Source organism: Sorghum bicolor, chromosome 1 (assembly GCF_000003195.3).
Source record: "Sorghum bicolor cultivar BTx623 chromosome 1, Sorghum_bicolor_NCBIv3, whole genome shotgun sequence".
Classification (NCBI taxonomy): Eukaryota; Viridiplantae; Streptophyta; class Magnoliopsida; order Poales; family Poaceae; genus Sorghum; species Sorghum bicolor.
In genome coordinates, this window is record NC_012870.2 from 16,423,922 (window position 1) to 16,443,098 (window position 19,177).

At 40.2% G+C, this 19,177-nt stretch overlaps 3 protein-coding genes across 3 annotated transcripts; all 3 read right to left on the reverse strand.

Annotated features, from left to right (window-relative positions):
* Positions 841–3,902, reverse strand: LOC8065651. Its single transcript, XM_021452059.1, has 2 exons — positions 2,557–3,902; positions 841–1,313 (listed from the first exon to the last, which is right to left on the reverse strand). The coding sequence occupies exon 1, from the start codon at positions 3,748–3,750 to the stop codon at positions 3,100–3,102; it is 651 nt and encodes a 216-aa protein (XP_021307734.1). The 5' UTR covers positions 3,751–3,902; the 3' UTR covers positions 841–1,313; positions 2,557–3,099.
* Positions 6,371–9,587, reverse strand: LOC8063037 (4-coumarate--CoA ligase-like 1). The gene is made up of 6 exons (XM_021452058.1): positions 8,457–9,587; positions 7,818–8,010; positions 7,229–7,371; positions 6,984–7,051; positions 6,802–6,904; positions 6,371–6,608 (listed from the first exon to the last, which is right to left on the reverse strand). Exons 1-6 carry the CDS (start codon positions 9,504–9,506, stop codon positions 6,492–6,494), a joined length of 1,674 nt encoding a protein of 557 aa, XP_021307733.1. The 5' UTR covers positions 9,507–9,587; the 3' UTR covers positions 6,371–6,491.
* LOC8063038 lies at positions 15,061–16,968 on the reverse strand. Its single transcript, XM_021459617.1, has 2 exons — positions 16,104–16,968; positions 15,061–15,977 (listed from the first exon to the last, which is right to left on the reverse strand). The coding sequence occupies exons 1-2, from the start codon at positions 16,863–16,865 to the stop codon at positions 15,387–15,389; spliced, it is 1,353 nt and encodes a 450-aa protein (XP_021315292.1). The 5' UTR covers positions 16,866–16,968; the 3' UTR covers positions 15,061–15,386.

Genomic DNA, 19,177 nt, shown 5'->3' on the forward strand with positions numbered 1-19,177 from the left:
TATTGCTTTTCCATTTGGTTAACTGCTTATGTGTATATAGTACCAACAGGTAGTACTAGTAGTATTATCATGTTTATATATAAAAGGTCTAAAATTTTAGATTCGTTCCACGTCCAAAAATGCTCAGCACCGGCCCCCAGTATATCAGTATGTTATAGACATTGGAGAGGGATCGATCGGCAAACCCACAAATAAATCATTTGAAGCGGGTTTGTGTTTAAAATGGCCGACTTGCAGGTCCGGCAACAAACCCGCTTGCATTCGTACTTGTCTACATCATCCATGGCCTGCACCTAGTGTCTAGCATAGGCCATACTCATTCGTCCATGGATACCAGAAACTAGAATGCTTTATTCCTCAAACTTTTTAAAAAAAACTTTAAGTGTCTTTTGTATCTAGCAGAACCTAAACGACAAGGCCAGTAATGAAATTGAGAAGATCAATTCGCTACAGCTTGGATGATCTGACTTGGGCGATGAGCTCTCTTCTCAAAATCTTTCCCGCAGCAGATTTTGGTACACTGTCCACAAACGTTACCTTCTTCAATCTCTTGTAGTGCGCGACCTGAAATGTAGTTCACACAAACTCATTACGGTGTTATTAGAAGGGTCATATTCAGTTGATGCAGGAGTACAGGACATCGTCCATTCGGGAATTACTATGTTTCGTTAATTCGTTCTATTAGTGAGTGAGATACTATGGTCTTCTTATTATAGTAAAATTAGTTACTGATCACAACTAAGCTTGGTAGCAGTGATACTGATCGGATGCCAAAATAGAGGGCAAAAAGATGCAGTGAAATTTCTAGTCTTTTATGGATTCACCCCGCATGAAATTCCCTTCATTCGCACCCAACCAAGATGAACTGATGACGTAAGCAGATAAGTTTAAGCGTTGGCATAGTCGTCGACTTCCAATAGAGCAAACAGAAGACAATGTTGGTACGAGGACAAAGAAACATAATACCAGCATCTAGCTTCTGATTTCGGGTGCATTATACCATAACAAGCCTCTAGACCACACACAGAATAGTCCAATTGTTCCACCGCAAGAATTCCTTGCACACCTGACACCTTACTTCCTGTCTCTCTAAACTTGTGGCTTCTTCCACCAGCTTAAGAGTTCAGTTGATATTCTTCACAGGAACTTCTAGGTTGTCAGCTTGGTTACAACGGCAACGTCTTCCTCTACACTTGCAGTGTGTTCCATCAACTTTTTAGAACTCATCTCAGATTGCACATTCTTCCTTGGACCTCCTTGATTACCAAATTGCAGAGTTTTGTTGCTTACTTGGTTCAGTAGCAGCGTTCCCTCTGTAAAACAGTGTATATTATTTAACAAAATCTGCTCTGGTACAAAATCAGTTTAAATTGAACAGTAGTAAATTCAGAAACAGACCACAAAGAAGCAGGCTCACAAAATTGGTAGTTCTAGACTATACAACTCAGATGCAATGACAGTAATTATGCTTAATTTCTGTTTGATGGAAATATTTTTAGTTCAAATGACAGAAAGAAGATGAGCAAAGTAGATTATCTAACTACAACATGCCGTAGAAGCAGAGCAATTATCTAACTAAAATGATTATGTGCAAGAAGTGTTGCTTTGTGATTGCAAATTTTGCATCGGTCTGATCGATAACAGGAACAAGTTACAGCACAGAAAATTTGAGGACAGAGACCTAAGTAAAGAATACTACAATCAATTTGAATACCATCTAATGAATAAAAGAATGGTATTTGGTGGTCAGACTTGAACTCCTCATTTTGCGATAAACTTAATACATAGAACTGAATCTTGACATTATAAAATAGCAATCCATCCATGCCATATTAGTTTTCATTCTAGGTCTGGACACAGGGATTAAGGAGTGAAAAAGGTGTGGTGCACAGGGAACGAGGAGAGAGATGTATGGCTTTTGCAGGGGCTTCTCCACCAGCTTAACTAGAAGCCCTACTGAACAAGCACGCACAGGAACGGAACCTGAAGCCAAAAGCATTGAAGCTAAAGTTGTTTTTGGGCCTAGAAGCAAAAGCCACTGAAACATATATTTTCCTTGCCTCTGTTTTTGGAGAAGCCAAAGTCCTACCAAAGAGGGCCTAATCTGAGACAAGTGTAGAAGGCTAGAATGACAACTGTTATGGGATGGAGGCAGTATACAGCATGGTATGACTAAGCATGCTCTCCAAAGCTAGACTGACTTTTAGTGTCTACTCCACTACAACACTAAAATACGTAGTCATAAGTTAATAACAAATAGAAACTACTTTTCAGGTATGAATCCAACAATATAATTTTCATGTGAGGCTCATTCTTGGTTGGAAACTACTGGATTATTACATTATATAAAACTCGTGACTGCCCCATAAAATGAAAGAGCATACATTATAATTAACATAAGTATGGATGTGTTTAAAACAGCATTTAGTGCCTATACATGCTAGAACCATAATGTAGCTTTTATATGCAGTTCCAAATGCGAGACCTAGGTAAGAAGTTGTGTATACAAGCCTGAGAAATAAGCATACACATAATGAGTCTACAATACAACATTACCTGGGGGAAAGCAGATGTTTGGAGATCCCACTTCCAAAGTAGACGGAACTGTAACCCAGCGGCCTCGGGGAGTAACAATCAGCCACACCCTTTAGAGTATGTTTCCTCATATCAACTGCAAGTACAGTTACGTCTGTGTCATCGAGGCCATGTCTGTCCAATATGTAAACAACACCACTGTCGTGGTGGCTCAGGGCTGGATAACCTGAGTAGAATCCCTTCAAGGTTGGCAGGGTTTTGGTTTCAGCCTCCTGCTGATCAGGGTTGGTATGTGCTGGGTACTTGGGAACTTCGATCACGCTGTCCTTCTTCCACTCATCCCAAGAATCCTTCCTTTCCCATGTGACTGCCTTCCAGGCTTCAGGTCCGACAATATGTGAACACATCTCGAAGTACTTGATGTAGCCTTCAACAACAATGATGTCCCGAACATACAATGGAGGACCCTTGAGTTTCCTGGGCACCAATGGAGGTGGCAGTGGGATGTAGCGAAGCTCGGAGCTGTCCTTGAGGACGTCGCATACGAGGATGCCTCGCCAGAGGTCAACAGCCTATGGACCCAAGCTCCCCTCCAATAGTGATCACCTTGCTGGGATAGGTGTAGAGCAACTTCTGCTCTGATGAAGCAAGGTACATCATCTTGCAGCTCCATGTATCTGTCTTGGAGCTGTAGAGGTGCAGTTCGTACTTTCCCTCGCAGTATGCCCAGCAGAGTATAGCAATGAAATACATGTCGCCACCATCACGGCAGCGCAGGAGGCCAACGTTTTCGTCAGAGAAGACTCCGCCGGGAGCCCTGGGGATCAAATACAGCGACGGAGGCTTGTTGTTCTCGTCGCCGGCGTGATAGACAAAGTGGTCGTTGTTCCACGCGACACCTTCCCCACCCAGACGGCAGATCGGGACGCGAAGCAAGGCGAGGCCGTCCTCCGTGCTGAGGAGCATGGGGATGCCGCCGAACGCGGACCTCTCTAAATCCGGGCTGTAGACGGTGAAGAAGGAGCAGCGCGGCGGGCTAACCACCCAGAAGGTTACCCTGATGCGCTTGCCGCTGCGTGTGACGCTTTCGGCGGTGGTGGCGTTGGTGCGGTCGTCGATGTAGCCGTGCGGGTCGACGAGGATGGAAGCAGGAGGCGGATCCAGATCGTCGGGGTACAACAGAGGCGGACGGGCAAGGACTAAGGATCGGCTCATGGCTGACGGATCAGTGGGGATAGCGATCTTCTTCCGTGCAAACTGGAGGAGCAGGGAGCGTCTCCGCCAGATCTGAGCGGCGGCGACGGCGGCGGCGAAGAAACCTAAAACCAAGGATAAATGCAAGTATAAGGCCTTGTTTACGTCTAATTTTTTTTTTTGATTTTAACACGGTAGCACTTTCATTTTTATTTGACAAACATTGTCCAATCATGGAGTAACTAGGCTTAAAAGATTCGTCTTGCGATTTACAGACAAACTGTGTAATTAGTTTTTGTTTTCATCTATGTTTAATGCTTTATGCATGTGTCGCAAGATTCGATGTGACGTGGAATCTCAGAAAATTTTTGGTTTTTGAGTGAATTAAACAAGGCCTAAGTTTTATGGTCCATTTTGATAAATCTTTTATGGTGGCTTTGTAGTAAAAATTTTATGAGATGTTTGGGACTGTTCCGCTCTAGTTTCTCTAGCTTCGCTCCAGCTCTGTGTTGCAAAACAAATTTAGCTCCACGAACTCTGCTCCGCAAAAAAGGTGGAGCTAGAGACCAACTTCATATTTTTTTTTCTAGAGTACCTCAAGAGGTACTCCAGTTTTTAGAGTTTGATATTGTCACATGGAGTTGTGAGGTAATTACCTATCTTGTCCCTCATTAATCACGGATTGGTTCTCGTAAACGGCTACCCCTCCCGACGCCACGACCTCATTTCTTCCTGTATGTGCCGCCTCTGTTAATTTTTGTATTTTAATTATGGCCTCTATTAATGTTCCATCATTTGACAATATCAAGAGCAATTTCGATCAAGGACATAATGGACCATTTACATTAGAAATAACCGTTCCTAGAGCTGGAGCAGAGCTGCGTGCTAAACAGTACCTCCTGCTCCACAAACTCCATGGTAGAGCTGCAAAAACTAGAGTGAAGCAGTCTAAAACACCCTTTTATACTTATTAGATAATTCATAACTTAGTTACAGATTTATTTAGATTTAACAAGAATAAACTAAGTTATACATGATCTAATAAGTATAAAATTTTTACTACAATTAAAGTATATAATAATTAGGTCACAATAAAAAATTGTACCACAATAGGATTATAGAAACTGTAGTTATGAATTATTCTAATTAGTTATAGAAAATCATAGATCAAAATCTATGTACTAAAATATACCGTATTATATGTTAATTGTGTAGATTTACTCATGTAGAGTCTAATAAAATTGAATTTTATATTTTATATGATTTTTTAAAGATTTAATCAAAATAAATAAAAAATAAAAAGAATAAAACCGCCTTTAAAACAGTTTATAACTTGTCCAGAGAGATAAACTACACGGTTTCAAAAGTTGAGGAGGTGGTTTATTCGATTTTAGAGTTTAGGGAGAAACATTGGATTTTTATAAAAGTTGAAGAGGAAAATTAGATTTTTTTTCCCCTTAGAATAAAGGAATTGCATATTCCCTTTCTCAGGAATCCTGTAGCCAGATCATCTATTCCAGTATGCTCAGATCATCTAAAAGGCCTAGATGCTCAGTCACAGGTGAAAAAAAGAAGAATGCACTCTGAGCTCTCATTTTTCTTTTCCAGTATATCAGTATGTTATAGAGATTGGATCTAGGTTCGATCGGCAAACCCACAAATAAGGCCTCCTTTGGTTCACAGGAATTTCATGGGAAAAATGGAGGATTGCCTTTCCTATAGGATTCAACACTGTAGCATCCTTTGGCTTATATGATTGAACTATAGGAAATGTAAAGAAAACATTACAGGAAAAAAACATCCACTCCTACTTCTTTATTTCTCTGGCTTGCGTAGAAACGAGGCATATCAAGAGCCAAATCACAGGTATTACCAAGAAATAAAAAAGCTAGAGGACAAACATCACATCACATCATGGGAGATTATACATTCCTATTCCTACAAATTTTAAAAAAAAACTCGACCAGAGGGAGAGACGTCCCCCTGATTTCGTCTTAAGAAGGTGGTGCCATGACTCGAACCCGGGCTGGCTCAGCCAACCGCTTCTTTTGGCGAGTTGTACCGTGAGAGTGTTGGCTATTCCTACGAATTTCCTATAGCCATCCAAACATCTACCTAAATAGTTTTCCTATGTTTTTGGATCCTATGTTTTGCAAGTGCATTCCCGTAAAATGTTCTTTTGTTTTTCCTATCCCTATATTTTACAATCCTGTGTTCCAAAGGGGACCTAAATTAAAGCGGGTTTGTGTTTAAAATGGCCGACACTTGCAGGTTCGGCAACAAACCCGCTTGCATTCGTACTTGTCTACATCATCCATGGCCTGCACTGTTCAGCTCAAAAACCAAAAAAAATTCAAGATTTCCGTCACATTGAATCTTGCGGCACGTGCATGAAGCATTAAATATAGATAAAAACAAAATTAATTACATAGTTTTGAAGCATTAAATATAGATAAAAACAAAATTAATTACATAGTTTTCTTATAAATCGCGAGACGAATCTTTTTACTCTAATTAGTCCATGATTGGACAATAATTATCAAATAAAAACAAAAGTGTTACAATACCCAAAATCCAAAAAAATTCAGAACTGAACAAGGCCTTAATGTCTAGCATACGGCCATACTCATTCGTCCATGGATATCAGAAACCAGAATGCTTTATTCCTCAAACCTTTTTTTTTAAAAAAAACTTAGTGTCTTTGTACTGTCTAGCAGAAAATAAACGACAAGGCCTGTAATGAAATTGAGAAGATCAATTCGCTACAGCTTGGATGATCTGACTTGGGCGATGAGCTCTCTTCTCAAAATCTTTCCCGCAGCAGATTTTGGTACACTGTCCACAAACTTTACCTTCCTCAGTCTCTTGTAGTGCGCGACCTGAAATGTAGTTCATACAAACTCATTACGGTGTTATTAGAAGAGCCATTTTCAGTTGATGCAGGAGTACCCAACATTGTCCACTCAGTAGTTACAAAATTCGATTAATGAGAGAGATGCTATGGTCTTTTTACTATAGTAAAACTAGTTGCTGGCCACACAACTAAGCTTGGCTTCTACTAGCCAACATCACCTGCTTTTCGATAAATTTCTGGACATCAACTTCAGCCAGTGAACTCTTTGGTGACCGTACAACATAGGCGATAGGAACTTCCCCTGCTTCGGGATCAGGATACCTTGGAGAAAGTAGATTTCCAAGATAAGAGACAAGAAAACAAAAGAAAATTGAAGATAGATCTAAGTTGTTCAGCTTACGGGATAACAGCAGCATCAAGAATTTCAGGATGAGACAAAAGCAATCCTTCAAGCTCAGCAGGAGCAATCTGCCAGTAATAAAGAAAGATATAAAGTTCCTACTGAAAAAAAGGGTCTAAGGACATTCTATTTCACTTGAAAAATTCTGGCACGAGGGGGAAAAACTAATTTTCCCTCACATGATTATAAGAAAAGGGTTGCTAAAACTGAATAGAATTTTCAGGGAAAAAACTGAAATTCTTTACCTGGAAGCCTTTGTACTTAATCAGCTCTTTAAGTCTATCGACAACATGAAGCTGGCCTCTTTCATCAAAGTATCCAAGATCACCAGTATGCAACCACCCTTGCTTGATTGTAAACTCAGTGGCTTGCACATTGTTGAAATAACCTATTAACAATTGCCCCAATTAAATAAGTAGAGAGAAGTTTTGGCAGGCATTTGGGCCTGTTGTTGGTGAGAAACATTGTAGATTTGCATATAGCTCATGACAGGAAATTTTGTAGGTGGTATTAGATATGCAGAGCACATGGCTATACATGTCTAATAGATGGAGCATCTCGATATAAAACACTAGGAGCATTTTCCTTTCAAATCATGTCACTCATTATCAATTGGCATAGTCTAATTATCGATAAACAACTGCAATGCCACCCAAAAAAAAAACTAGTAACAATTGCTGCAGTTTGAGCTCGGTATTTCAATTTGTAAATAGCTGACCAAGAAATGATGTCTTTTATTTAGCGAATACAGCTCCCTTTCCGATCATAGATGTTATGGTAACCTACATCATAAATGACAGGTTTAAATTTACACAGACCGCAAACCAAATTTACCTTCCATTATGTTTGGTCCTCGAACACAGATTTCTCCTAGCTGGTTCGGAGGCAGATGCTTCATTGTCTTTGTATCAACAATCTTTGCTTCAACTCCTATGACAAGTGCTCCAGTTGAACCAAACTGACGGGCACGACCCTTTTGCACGTACTCTAGAGATATTATCCCGCAGGTTTCAGTCATACCATAACCCTGCAAGAGGAGCACCTCTGAGTTTATAGGTAGGCAGGTAGCATCATTGTACAAAAGAATGGCAGCAAAAATGCAAGCAGACATTCTTTTTTCCTCGCAAAAAAGGTAAACACTTTTCAGCATTTTGAGCAGCATAGGGAGTATATGTCTGGTCTAAAGATAAAACAGGATGCACCCCAACAAATAATATATGTTCACCACAGTTATCACTGTGCTGTTTTAGTAATCACCTAAACCTGTAGTGCACTGGCTACGATATAAGCTCGTGGGACCATGTGCACAGGCTACGGTGTCAACGGTTCTCATCATAATATTAAGGATCATAATGTGATGTGTAATCTCATACTACTATAATGGAAGAAAAATCATCACATAGAAGATTACTCCTATCCTATCTGCTTAAGCATTTAATTAATGTTGCACGATCCCACATGCTGCTACCCCACCTGGACAATGTCGGCGCCGGGGAATCTGTCAGCCATAGCCACCATGACGTCCTTGCCGAGCGGCGCGGCGCCAGAGCCGATGCACCTGAGCGAGCTGAGGTCGTACCTGCGGCCCCCGCCGTGCTTGGCGAGCGCGATCATCGCCGGCGGCGCGCCGAAGATGTACGTGACGCGGTGGCGCTCGACGGCGGCGAGCACGGCGTCGACGTCGAACCGGGCCATGACGACGACGGCGTTGCCGCGCTGCAGCTGGCCGAGGGTGACCACGGCCATGCCGAAGATGTGGAACATGGGCAGGAAGCAGAGGAACACGTTGCGGCCTCCTTCCCCGAGCTCGTCCTGGTCCGACGTCACCATCGTCGCCGCCGCGATGAAGTTGCGGTGCGTGAGCACCACGCCCTTGCTCTCCCCGGTCGTGCCCGACGAGTAGAACAGCGCCGCCGTGTCGCCCTGCCCCACGGCCGGCGGGCGGCGGTACTCCGCCTCCTGAACCCCGGCGACGAGGTCCGAGTAGAGAGTGACGTTACTGCTTCTGCTGGGGCAGTCCGAACTAGGCACGGGGGCGCCGCCGCCGTCGCCGTCGAGGAGGACGGTGGGGAGGCGGAGGCCGGCGATCTTGGGCAGGAGGTCGGAGACAGTGACGACGAGCTTGGCGCGGGCGTCGGCCGCCTGCTTGGCGATCTCCCGCGGGGTGTAGCGCGGGTTAGCCGTGGTGGCGACGGCGCCGAGCGAGGTGACCGCGAGGAAGCAGACCGGGTAGAGCACGCAGTTGGGCGCGAGGAGCAGCACGGCGTCGCCGCGGCGGACGCCAGCGCGGGAGGAGAGCGCGGCGGCCGCGACGAGCACCGCGGACCGGAGGGACCCGAAGGTGAGCGCGCGGCCGGTCGCGGCGTCCACGAGCGCCGGCGCGGAGGGGCACGCCGCGGCGCGGCGCAGGACGAGGTCCGCGAGGGAGAGGCCCGGGTCCGAGGCGATCTGCGCCGCCGCGCGCGGCGAGCGGTACACGCCGTCGGAGCCGTAGCCCGCGGCCGGCGACGCCGTGCCCGCCATTCGTGCGTTGACTCCTCTTGCTCTTGCTCTTGCTCCCCCACGCGGTATCTTGCTGCTGCCACGTGCAGATCGCTGGCGCTGAACAGAGTGCCAGAGTGTTGGGAGCGCGCTCTCTCTCTCTATATATACTCCCTCCGTCCCAAATTATAAGTCATTCCAAGAATCTTGGAGAGTCAAAGTTTTTCAAGTTTAACCAAATTTATATAGCAAAATAATAACATTTTTTTATATCAACCAAGTATCATTAGATTCTTTGTTAGTTTTATTTTCATAATGCACCTACTTTATGACATAAATCTTTATATTTCTCTTTATATTTTTGGTCAAACTTGAAAATGCTTTGACTTTCCAAGATTCTTAGAATGACTTATAATTTGGAACGGAGGGAGTATTTCTCTCTCTCTTTTTTAACGTGTTGGGACGTGGGCTCTGCTGGGATAGAGTCCAAAACAATTAATTACATATTATTTATGGTATTTTTACTGATGTGGCAGCATATTTATTGAAGAAAGAGGTAGAAAAAATAAGACTTCAAGTCTTATTTAGACTCTAAGTCCACATTGTTCGATGTAATAAATAACTTTAGACTCTATAGTAGAGTTTGCATTGTGAGTGTCCTAAATCAAGATTTTCCGTTATATCAAATCTTACGATATATATATAAAGTATTAAATATAACTACAAAAATAATTAATTATATATTTTATTAAAATAATTTTTTTAAACATAATTAATTTATATTTAGATAATAATTACCAAATACGAATACAAATAAGGTCTTGTTTAGTTTCAAAAACTACCTAAAAATTTTCAAGATTCTCTGTCATATCAAATCTTGTGGCAAAACATTAAATATATATGAAAACAAAAACTAATTGCACCATTTAACTGCATCACATCGAATCTTGTAGCACATGCATGAAACATTAAATATACGTACATGAAAACAAAACTAATTGCACAATTTAACTGTAAATCGCGAGATGAATCTTTTAAACTTAGTTACTCCATAATTGGACAGTGTTTGCCAAATAAAAACGAAAATAATACAGTACTTTAACCCAAAAAAATTTTAAACTAAACAAGGCCTAAAAGGCTAAGGCCTTGTTTAGGGCCTGTTTAGATTGGGAATGAAAATTTTTTAGGTGTCACATCGGATATGTCGGAAGGATGTCGGGAGAGGTTTTAGAAACTAATAAAAAAATAAATTACATAGCTCGTCAGGAAGCTGCAAGACAAATTTATTAAGCATAATTAATCTATCATTAGCATATGTGGGTTACTGTAGCACTTAAGGCTAATCATGGAGTAACTAGGCTTAAAAGATTCGTCTCGCGATTCTCAACTAAACTGTGTAATTAGTTTATTTTTTTATCTATATTTAATGTTCCATGCATGTGTCCAAAGATTCGATGGGATGGATGAAAAATTTTTAGGTGGGAAACTAAACAGGGCCTTAAAAACTTTCATCGGAGAACTAAACAGGCCTTCGTATCTGCGATTCTGGCATGCGACGACGTGATCGTTTGTATCACCGTCACCGCCGGTCAGAAAAATACAAACGAGCAGCGACGTGCGTGCAGCGTGGTATCAATTTGGCAATTTAAGGTCCTGTTTGGTTCTAGCAAGGAACCAAACAAGACCTAAGTCACACTCTAAATTATTATTTTAAAAATCATTTATATATAGCAGTTATGTACGTACTTTAAATAGTTATTTGAGAAATCTTGAATAAAAGGTGAGTATATTTAAAATCCAATTAAAGAAATTGTTAGAATATAATCTTTTTACTAAAATCTCTAGGCAACCTATCCCTCACAGTTAGAAAGAATAAGTCTCTTGAAGTTGTTCAAACACTCCTAATAAATCACACCATTTTTCAAAACAAAAAAAAATCGCTATTAAATGTTACTGCCTGTTTCTGAAACATATACGTATAGGAACTAGTTTTATTTATAAGTCAAAATTTTCAAAAATCCACTAAATTGATAGAAAAGTATGTATGTTGACATGTACCGTTCTAGATAAATACACTATCACATTATATTATATTTTATGATAAATTTTATAAAACGAATTTAATGTTATATATAGGTGGTGTTTTTTTCCTTGTATATAGATTAACATAGTCAAAAGTTTAATGTAGGCACAACCAAAACGACCTTTTTTGCAACTAACCAAAATGACCTTAGGGCATCTTCCGTTAGGCATTCTCAGCCTGAAACAGGTCGAAATATTTCTAACTTAGTACAAAATATCGAATAGTTTAGATTTGAAATAGATTCAGATCATTCTAGCGCAGGAATGAACGTGGCCCTTAGTAAGCCATGGAAGCCACGATAACTTTTCTCAGAATGTAACGGTACACGAAGTATTTGAAATGAAAATTTAGTTTTGAAATTACTATTAAAACAAGTGGAAGAAAAAAAGTTCAATGTCATCTCATCTACGATAGAACGTGGCGATGCGCGTGTATAGAAAAATTAAGCGTGATGCGTGAAGGTGAATGCGATCGGCAAGAAAAATATTTGATGCATGTGCTTCAACTTTAGACCACAATTTGGGATCTGCGACTTTTTCGTTATTTTGGTTTTCTTTTTTGGAATTTGGAGTGGAAAAGTATTTACCACCTAATTCATTGCACTGGAACAGCAGAGAGTTTGCTGTTCAAACTGAATACTTTTGGATTTTATCCATGACCTGTCGCTGAACCTGTTACTTTTGGCAGAAAAAAAAACGTTAATACGGATTACTCCCTCCGTCCCAAAATAACTATCATTCTCACTTCCTGAGAAACAACTTTGATTAAATATATATTAAAAAATATTAATACATATAATACATAATTAGTATCATCAGAAAGATCTTTGAATCTAGTTTTTTAATAAATTTATTTGAAGATACAAATGTTATACACATTTTCTATAAATCTAGTCAAATTTGTGACAAAAAATCTAAAACGACAATTATTTTAAAACGAAGGAGTATAGTTTAAATGTAGCAACCGATGGAGAAAGAAACATTCCTACAATTGCAATTGCAACGTGGCTTGTTTGGTCGTCTGCATTAGCAATTAGTATTTATCCAAACTCGTGCATTATTTTTTTGACCATTTGGTTGCTTTGTAAGGCCTTGTTTAGTTCACTCCAAAATTTAAATTTTTTTTAAGATTCTCCATCACATTAAATCTTACGGCGCATGCATAGAACATTAAATATAGATAAACGAAATAAGTAATTGTTTTGTCTGTAATTTCCAAGACGAATCAGTCCGTGGTTGGACAATAATTGTCAAATAAAAACGAAAATGCTATAATAATTTTAAAAAAAACTTTCACCTCTTCAACTAAACAAGGCCTAAAGTTTATTATGCAAACTTACACAGTGCTCAAACACATGAATTTCACAAAAATGAAATACACTCATCTGCCATACGCCAAAATATACCTCTAGTAAAAGCATGTGACCTCTATTAAAGACATGGAAGTGAATACATACAACACAACATCTAGGTAGAACTAAACACCATAGCTAGACATTGTATACATTTCTTTTCGAAAACCTAAGACATTATTGTATACATTCGAGTGGCAAGACCAAGGCTTGGTTTAGATCCAAAATTTTTTTGGATTTTGACACCATAGGACTTTCATTTGTATTTGACAATTATTGTCCAACCATGAATTAACTAGACTCAAAAGATTCGTCTCGCAAGATTCAATGTGACGAAAAATCTTGAAAAGTTTTTAGAATTTGGGGTAAACTAAACAAGGCCTAATGAAAACAACCAATCATTATCTTAGGATGTATAGAGCCAACTCAGGGGGCTGTGTCCACTGACCAATGTTCATAATTCCTTCAATCATAATGATTGAACTTTTCAAAGCAACTGAATTCGTCTGCACAAGTACTCTTAGAATATTGGATTTGTTGACAAGCTAAAAACAACTAAATGTTTTTTTTAAGAAAAAACAGTCGAATTACCAATTGAGCTGCGACAAGCTATCCAGCCATTTGTTTATACTAGAACTGAAACTGGGACCAAAACTGGCACTAGAGCGGAACAATAACTGATTTTTTTTAAAAAAAAACAGACAGCCACCCTATAAACCATGATCTCTTACCCAAATATCTTGTTGGCATCATTATGCCATCCTCTCATTACCTTCCAACCGCTCTTACCACGGCGAGCGAAATGAAGATACAGCTTCCACCATGCTTAGACAATGCAATTACAGAGCATTTATGTAAAGATTCAATGGTCGAGTTGCAGAAACCTCATACAGGCATACTATGGAAGTGTCCCCACTAAAATGGTGACACCTCTGTAGCGTGTTCCACTGCCTACGAAAATGCTACCACAGGAAAAGCTGAAGCTAGGTTCCCATTTAACAGAAAAAAAAAGAACCTTTAAAAAAATCTACACACATTTTGTTCTAGCAGGAGTAAAACATATCCAGGTGGTATCTCACCATTTGTATTGAATAATTGGCCACATGGGCAGCTAAAAGCCAATCAGCTCTCTACAGATGCAAATCACTAGCCTGTGAAAGAAACCCAGCAAGTGAAAATTATGATTCTACCAAGTCCAACTGATAAACCCAGCAAATGCAGAAACAACTGGAATGAGAAACAGCCAGGCCAACCAAGATGTGGCCGTGCAAGTGGTTGTTTGTGGTAACTGTAAAAATGAATCAAAATTGGAGTTGAACCTGAGTAAGCAGTAAGTCAGAGTTAGCTTGTTCAGGACATAAAACAGGACACTCATTTATTTATCTGGTGAGCACTGCAATACCATAACATCAAGGGAAAACTGAACACCATGCAGGAAAAAATATAACTGTAGGAAGACCTATGAAATGATATCTGATAAATAAATGGGCTTTAAACATATAGAGCATAAACTTGACCAATAGAACACAGCGAAAGAGGAAATTAGAGTTAACTTCTGTTATTTGCAAAAAAACTAAGACTAACTTCTTTGATCTCAAAAGGTGTACAACGCACACTGTCTATAGGAAGACAGAAATACACAAATCTTGCATTTTTTATGCAATTATGTTTCATAGTATTTCCATTGTTCATGATAATTATTAAACAAAAGGCATATCCAATGCCAGAAGCTCCAACATAACATGGAGTCTCAGGAAAGGAATTTTCTAGGCAGCCTTACCTGCTTATTATGCAAAGAGAGGCTAATTAGAAACCAGGATCTCAATTCTCAAGGACCTCCAGCAGCATACTCGTCATGATATTTTAAGGGGGGGGGGGGGGGGGGGGATTTTTACTTAGTCAAAAATGGTGGAAGCTGACTGAGAGTTGACAGAATGAGATGCATTTCAATGGCAGAAAGAAAAATAGGCATTCCCAACACAATAAAAATAAATTCTCAGCAACTCAGTTTTTAATTTGTTGTAGCGAACTTCATGGCATGCAACATTGGAAATGGCAAGAAAATTATAACTGGCCCAAGATCAGTGAAGGGGGTCAACTAAATAGTTTATCGTAAGCAGTTCTTTAAGAAGAATAGGAGAATAGAAGCAGAAGCAATGCAGTGCTGTATCAGATATCTGATGTATCATCATCCCATTCAAAATGATTACCATAGGTCCAAGTCTACAAAATATATTTGTGTATGAGAGCTTAGCAACAATGAGAAAAGAGTCAGATCTGATCATAGAAGGGGAAACTGGCAATGATATGTTCTGCCCTAACCAGAAAATGAGATAAGGCTTAAATGGAAAACACCATCTAACTATGAAGTTTCAGCATTAAAAAAATCTGAGTATGAAGTAACGTAAATATGTCATCTGGACTGAAAAATGCATCCAGAGGTCATCATGAAGTTAGATAACAGACTGATGATGATAAGACCTTATGATTAGGACTTCAGCTTTTGCTTCACATTCTCATCCTTGCATCGTCGCTGATCAGCAATCATCGACTCAAAAACATCCAAGAGATCATCCAATCCCTTTGAATCCTCTCCCAGTTTCCTCATGGCAACAACTATACTCTCAATGGTAGACAAGCACCCAGCCTTTGGCTCATGCCTCACCTCACTATACAAGCTAACCCTATCTGACTCCAGCTTCACATGTGGCAGAAGCTGCAACCATGGATTCTCATGGTACATCCTCTGTGCTTTTGCCCAAGTGCCATCCAACACAATCAAATGCTGTACCTGACAACCTGAAGCATCGATATTGATTGCCCGCTGGCACGGAAATAGCAAAGCAGATTTTGGTGGTATGGTGATTGAGAATTCCTCAAATACTGTTACTTCTCCAGTGAGTTTACACTTCTTCATCTGTATCTTTGTGACAAGAAAGCCATTCGCGACAGCTGCTTCACCAAGCGGGCCTCTTGATAACCATCTGATTTTGGGTTTCACTCCACGTTCGATATCAATCCTTAGTTCCTTCTCTGTGTATGCAATAGCGCACTTATCCATGTTTTTCCTGGTCCAACCCTGTCCAAGAGCAGCACAAACTTTATCTATTTCTTTTTCCATACCATTGCAGGCATTAACCGTCCCATTAACCACTCCTGAGTCTGAGTGATTTGCTACTACCGAATGAGACAAATTACCATTTACCTTATAGGTCAACCCCTGGTTGCTTTCACCTATAGTTGAGTCATCAACAGAGTTCTCTATCTGGTTTGCTGCAGAGTTAGGCCTTTCAAGATCTGCAGGCCGTTCATCACCCTTCGTCTTCTTGATGAATCTGACACACCCACCATCATTGTGGCAGCAACTAAGAGAACCAACCTCTCCAGCAAGATTGCAGAAGATCCCATCATTGAGGTCCCCACGATCCAACCTTTCACAAGAATCACCAAAACTGATGTCTTCAGCGCCCAGATAACCACAGGCATTCAATCCTGACCCGTCAAAATCACAGCTCGCGCTATCTTTTCGATCTGATTTGGCGCAAATCCCATCACGAGGAACCGCAAGGCCACAGCCATTCTGCAAGTCGATCTCCTTAGGCCCGTCAGACCGATCATGGTTTCCAAAATGAGCAGCCACAGGACCGCCTCCAAGACCCGACGCCGCCGCGCCGGAGCCGCCGGCGGCCTCAAGCGTGGTGAGGATGAAGCGGGCGCGGTGGTTGACGTCGGTGACCTGAACGACGGCGAGGTTGCGGAGGCCGAGGCGCGCCACGCGCGTGGAGTTGAGCGGGTGGTGGGCCTCCATCGCGTGCTGGAGCACGGTGACTCCGACGGCGTTGTCCACCGGCGGGGAGCGGAGGCGGCCGCAGAGGCAGAGGCGGAGGGGCTTCGCGCAGACGCCGCACATGGGACGGCGTTGCCCGGGCTCCCGGTGAGGCGCATCGCTCTGGCTCACCGCCGCCATGGGTGGACTGCAGGGGACAGGGGGCCGGCGGTTGGAGGCCTATCTGATGGCCTGTGGGGTTTGGCCGAGTTTAGGGTTTGGAGGAAGTTTTTTTCCCCATCGATTCGAAAATGTTTTGGCTTTGGACATGGAGGGGATGTAATAACAAGATTTTAAAAGTAATGAAAAAGTGTACTTTTATAATTTGACCCTCGTATTTGGAATTTTGAATTCTCCCAAAAAATTAGAAATGGGTTTACTCTCCCCCCCCCCTGTTTTTTATTTTAAGAGTAAAATAGATTTGTAATTTGGCATGTTTAGATAGGTAGCAAGATATAAATCATATTCATCTGGCATAATCTCTATGCACAACTTTTGTTAAGAGCTGTTTGAAAGTCGGGATTTGCACTCAATATAGTGTTATCTCTCTTCTACGTAAATATAAATATATTCAAAATGGACTAGATTTAAGACATTAAATATTTTCTTCACTTTGTTTAATGATCTCCATCTCTCTACAAGGCGCGCTCACTCTCTCTCTCCTTGAGCTCTCCAAACTTTTTTTTTACTCTTACTCTAATTTATGCTATGTAAGTCAATGCTTATTGAAGTAAGAGCAACTCCAAAAGCTTGGTTATTCTGGTTGTGGAGACTATTTTAGAATTTACATAGCAAAAATAGGCTCCAACAGATGTGCTATCTGTTTTTGTAAAATAGAAAGTTGGTTATCTCTTGATTTTCGGTGGTCATATATAACCAACCACTGACACTGGCTATCTGATTTTATAAAATAGCAAGACTGTTGTGGACTTCTTCTTTTTTAAGAAGTTTTCTATTTTACAAAATGGTTAAACAATAGAATTTGGCTACTAAATTTAGACAAGCTCTTGGAGTTGCTCTAGCGAGGTTGGAGCATAACGATAGTCCAAATTTAAAACTTAGAGGAGTTGTTGGCTCAATGGATGGATGTGCTCAGAGCAAGACTAAAAATATAGTCAGTTGCTCGTAAGTTTTTTTCCAGTCTTCTTAGCCCATTCGTATAGTAGCTAGGTCTTCACAATTGATACATGGTCTACATATCTGTTTCATAAAGTTTTTTTAGTTTTTGTGCCTAAGCTGGTTCTAAGTCTACAAATCGTTTTTCATCTTCTCTTTTCTCCACCTTAACATTTAGCTAACTTATAACATGCTATTATACTTGCTCTTAGTGGAGCGTTCACAACCTGTTTTGAACCTTGCTCAACGATCGATACAGGTTTCGTACCGGGTTTTTCTCATTTTCTTTGCAGCTTCAAGATGCGCAACGATGGTTAAGATGCCATGCTATCAGGTTTGAAGTCTGTTGATCTTCGAGTATGTCTCAGTCGTGCATGTGTCTTTAGGTATATGTATATATAGATCGAGCTTGCGCACATTAGTGTGTGGTGTGAGTTTGTGCTAAAATTCAGATATTACAACTTATACTTAGGTATCGAGGCACATAGAAAAATAAGGCCTTGTTTAGTTTGTGAAATTTTTTTGGTTTTGTTACTGTAGCACTTTCGGCTTATTTGACAATTATTATTCAATTATAGACTAACTAGGTTTAAAAGATTTATCTCGTAAATTACAGGTAAACTGTGCAATTAGTTATTTTTTATCTATATTTAATGCTTCATGCATGAGCCGTAAGATTCGATGTGACGAAAAATATTGAAAAAATTTGAGAACTAAACAAGGCTAAAACTAGTGAGGCTAGAGCAATACTCCGTCTGTTCCTTTCTATATATGTAGTTCTCAATTCCCCATGAGTCAAACATACTCAATTTTCACTAAACATGTATAAGAAAAATACTAATATCTATAACATAATAAACTTATTTAAATATACAAATACTAATAATATTTTCTATAAACATAGTCAAACTTAAAAGAGTTTAACCAACCCATTTCTCATAGCACCAATTAATAAGAGTAGAGGTAGTACAAGTTAATCGAGTGGCAAGTTTTGGACCCTCTTTCCCCTAATACAATCATGCAATGTTTTGTACTCCATCCATTCTAAATTATAAAATATTTGACTTTTTTATTCTAAGTTTAACCATTCGTTTTATTCAAAAAAAATTTATAAACATAACCTAATTTAAGTTATTTTTAAATAACTTTTATTAATAAATGAAGCTACGACAAAAAAGTAATATTTTGCATAATTGAATAAAATGAGTGATTAAACTTGGTACCATAGAAGTCAAACGTCTTGTAATTTGAAATGTATTGAGTATTTTTATATCTATCCATCGCTATATGTTATTGTTTAGAATAATTACAAAGCTTCAAAACATAGGCGATTCGAT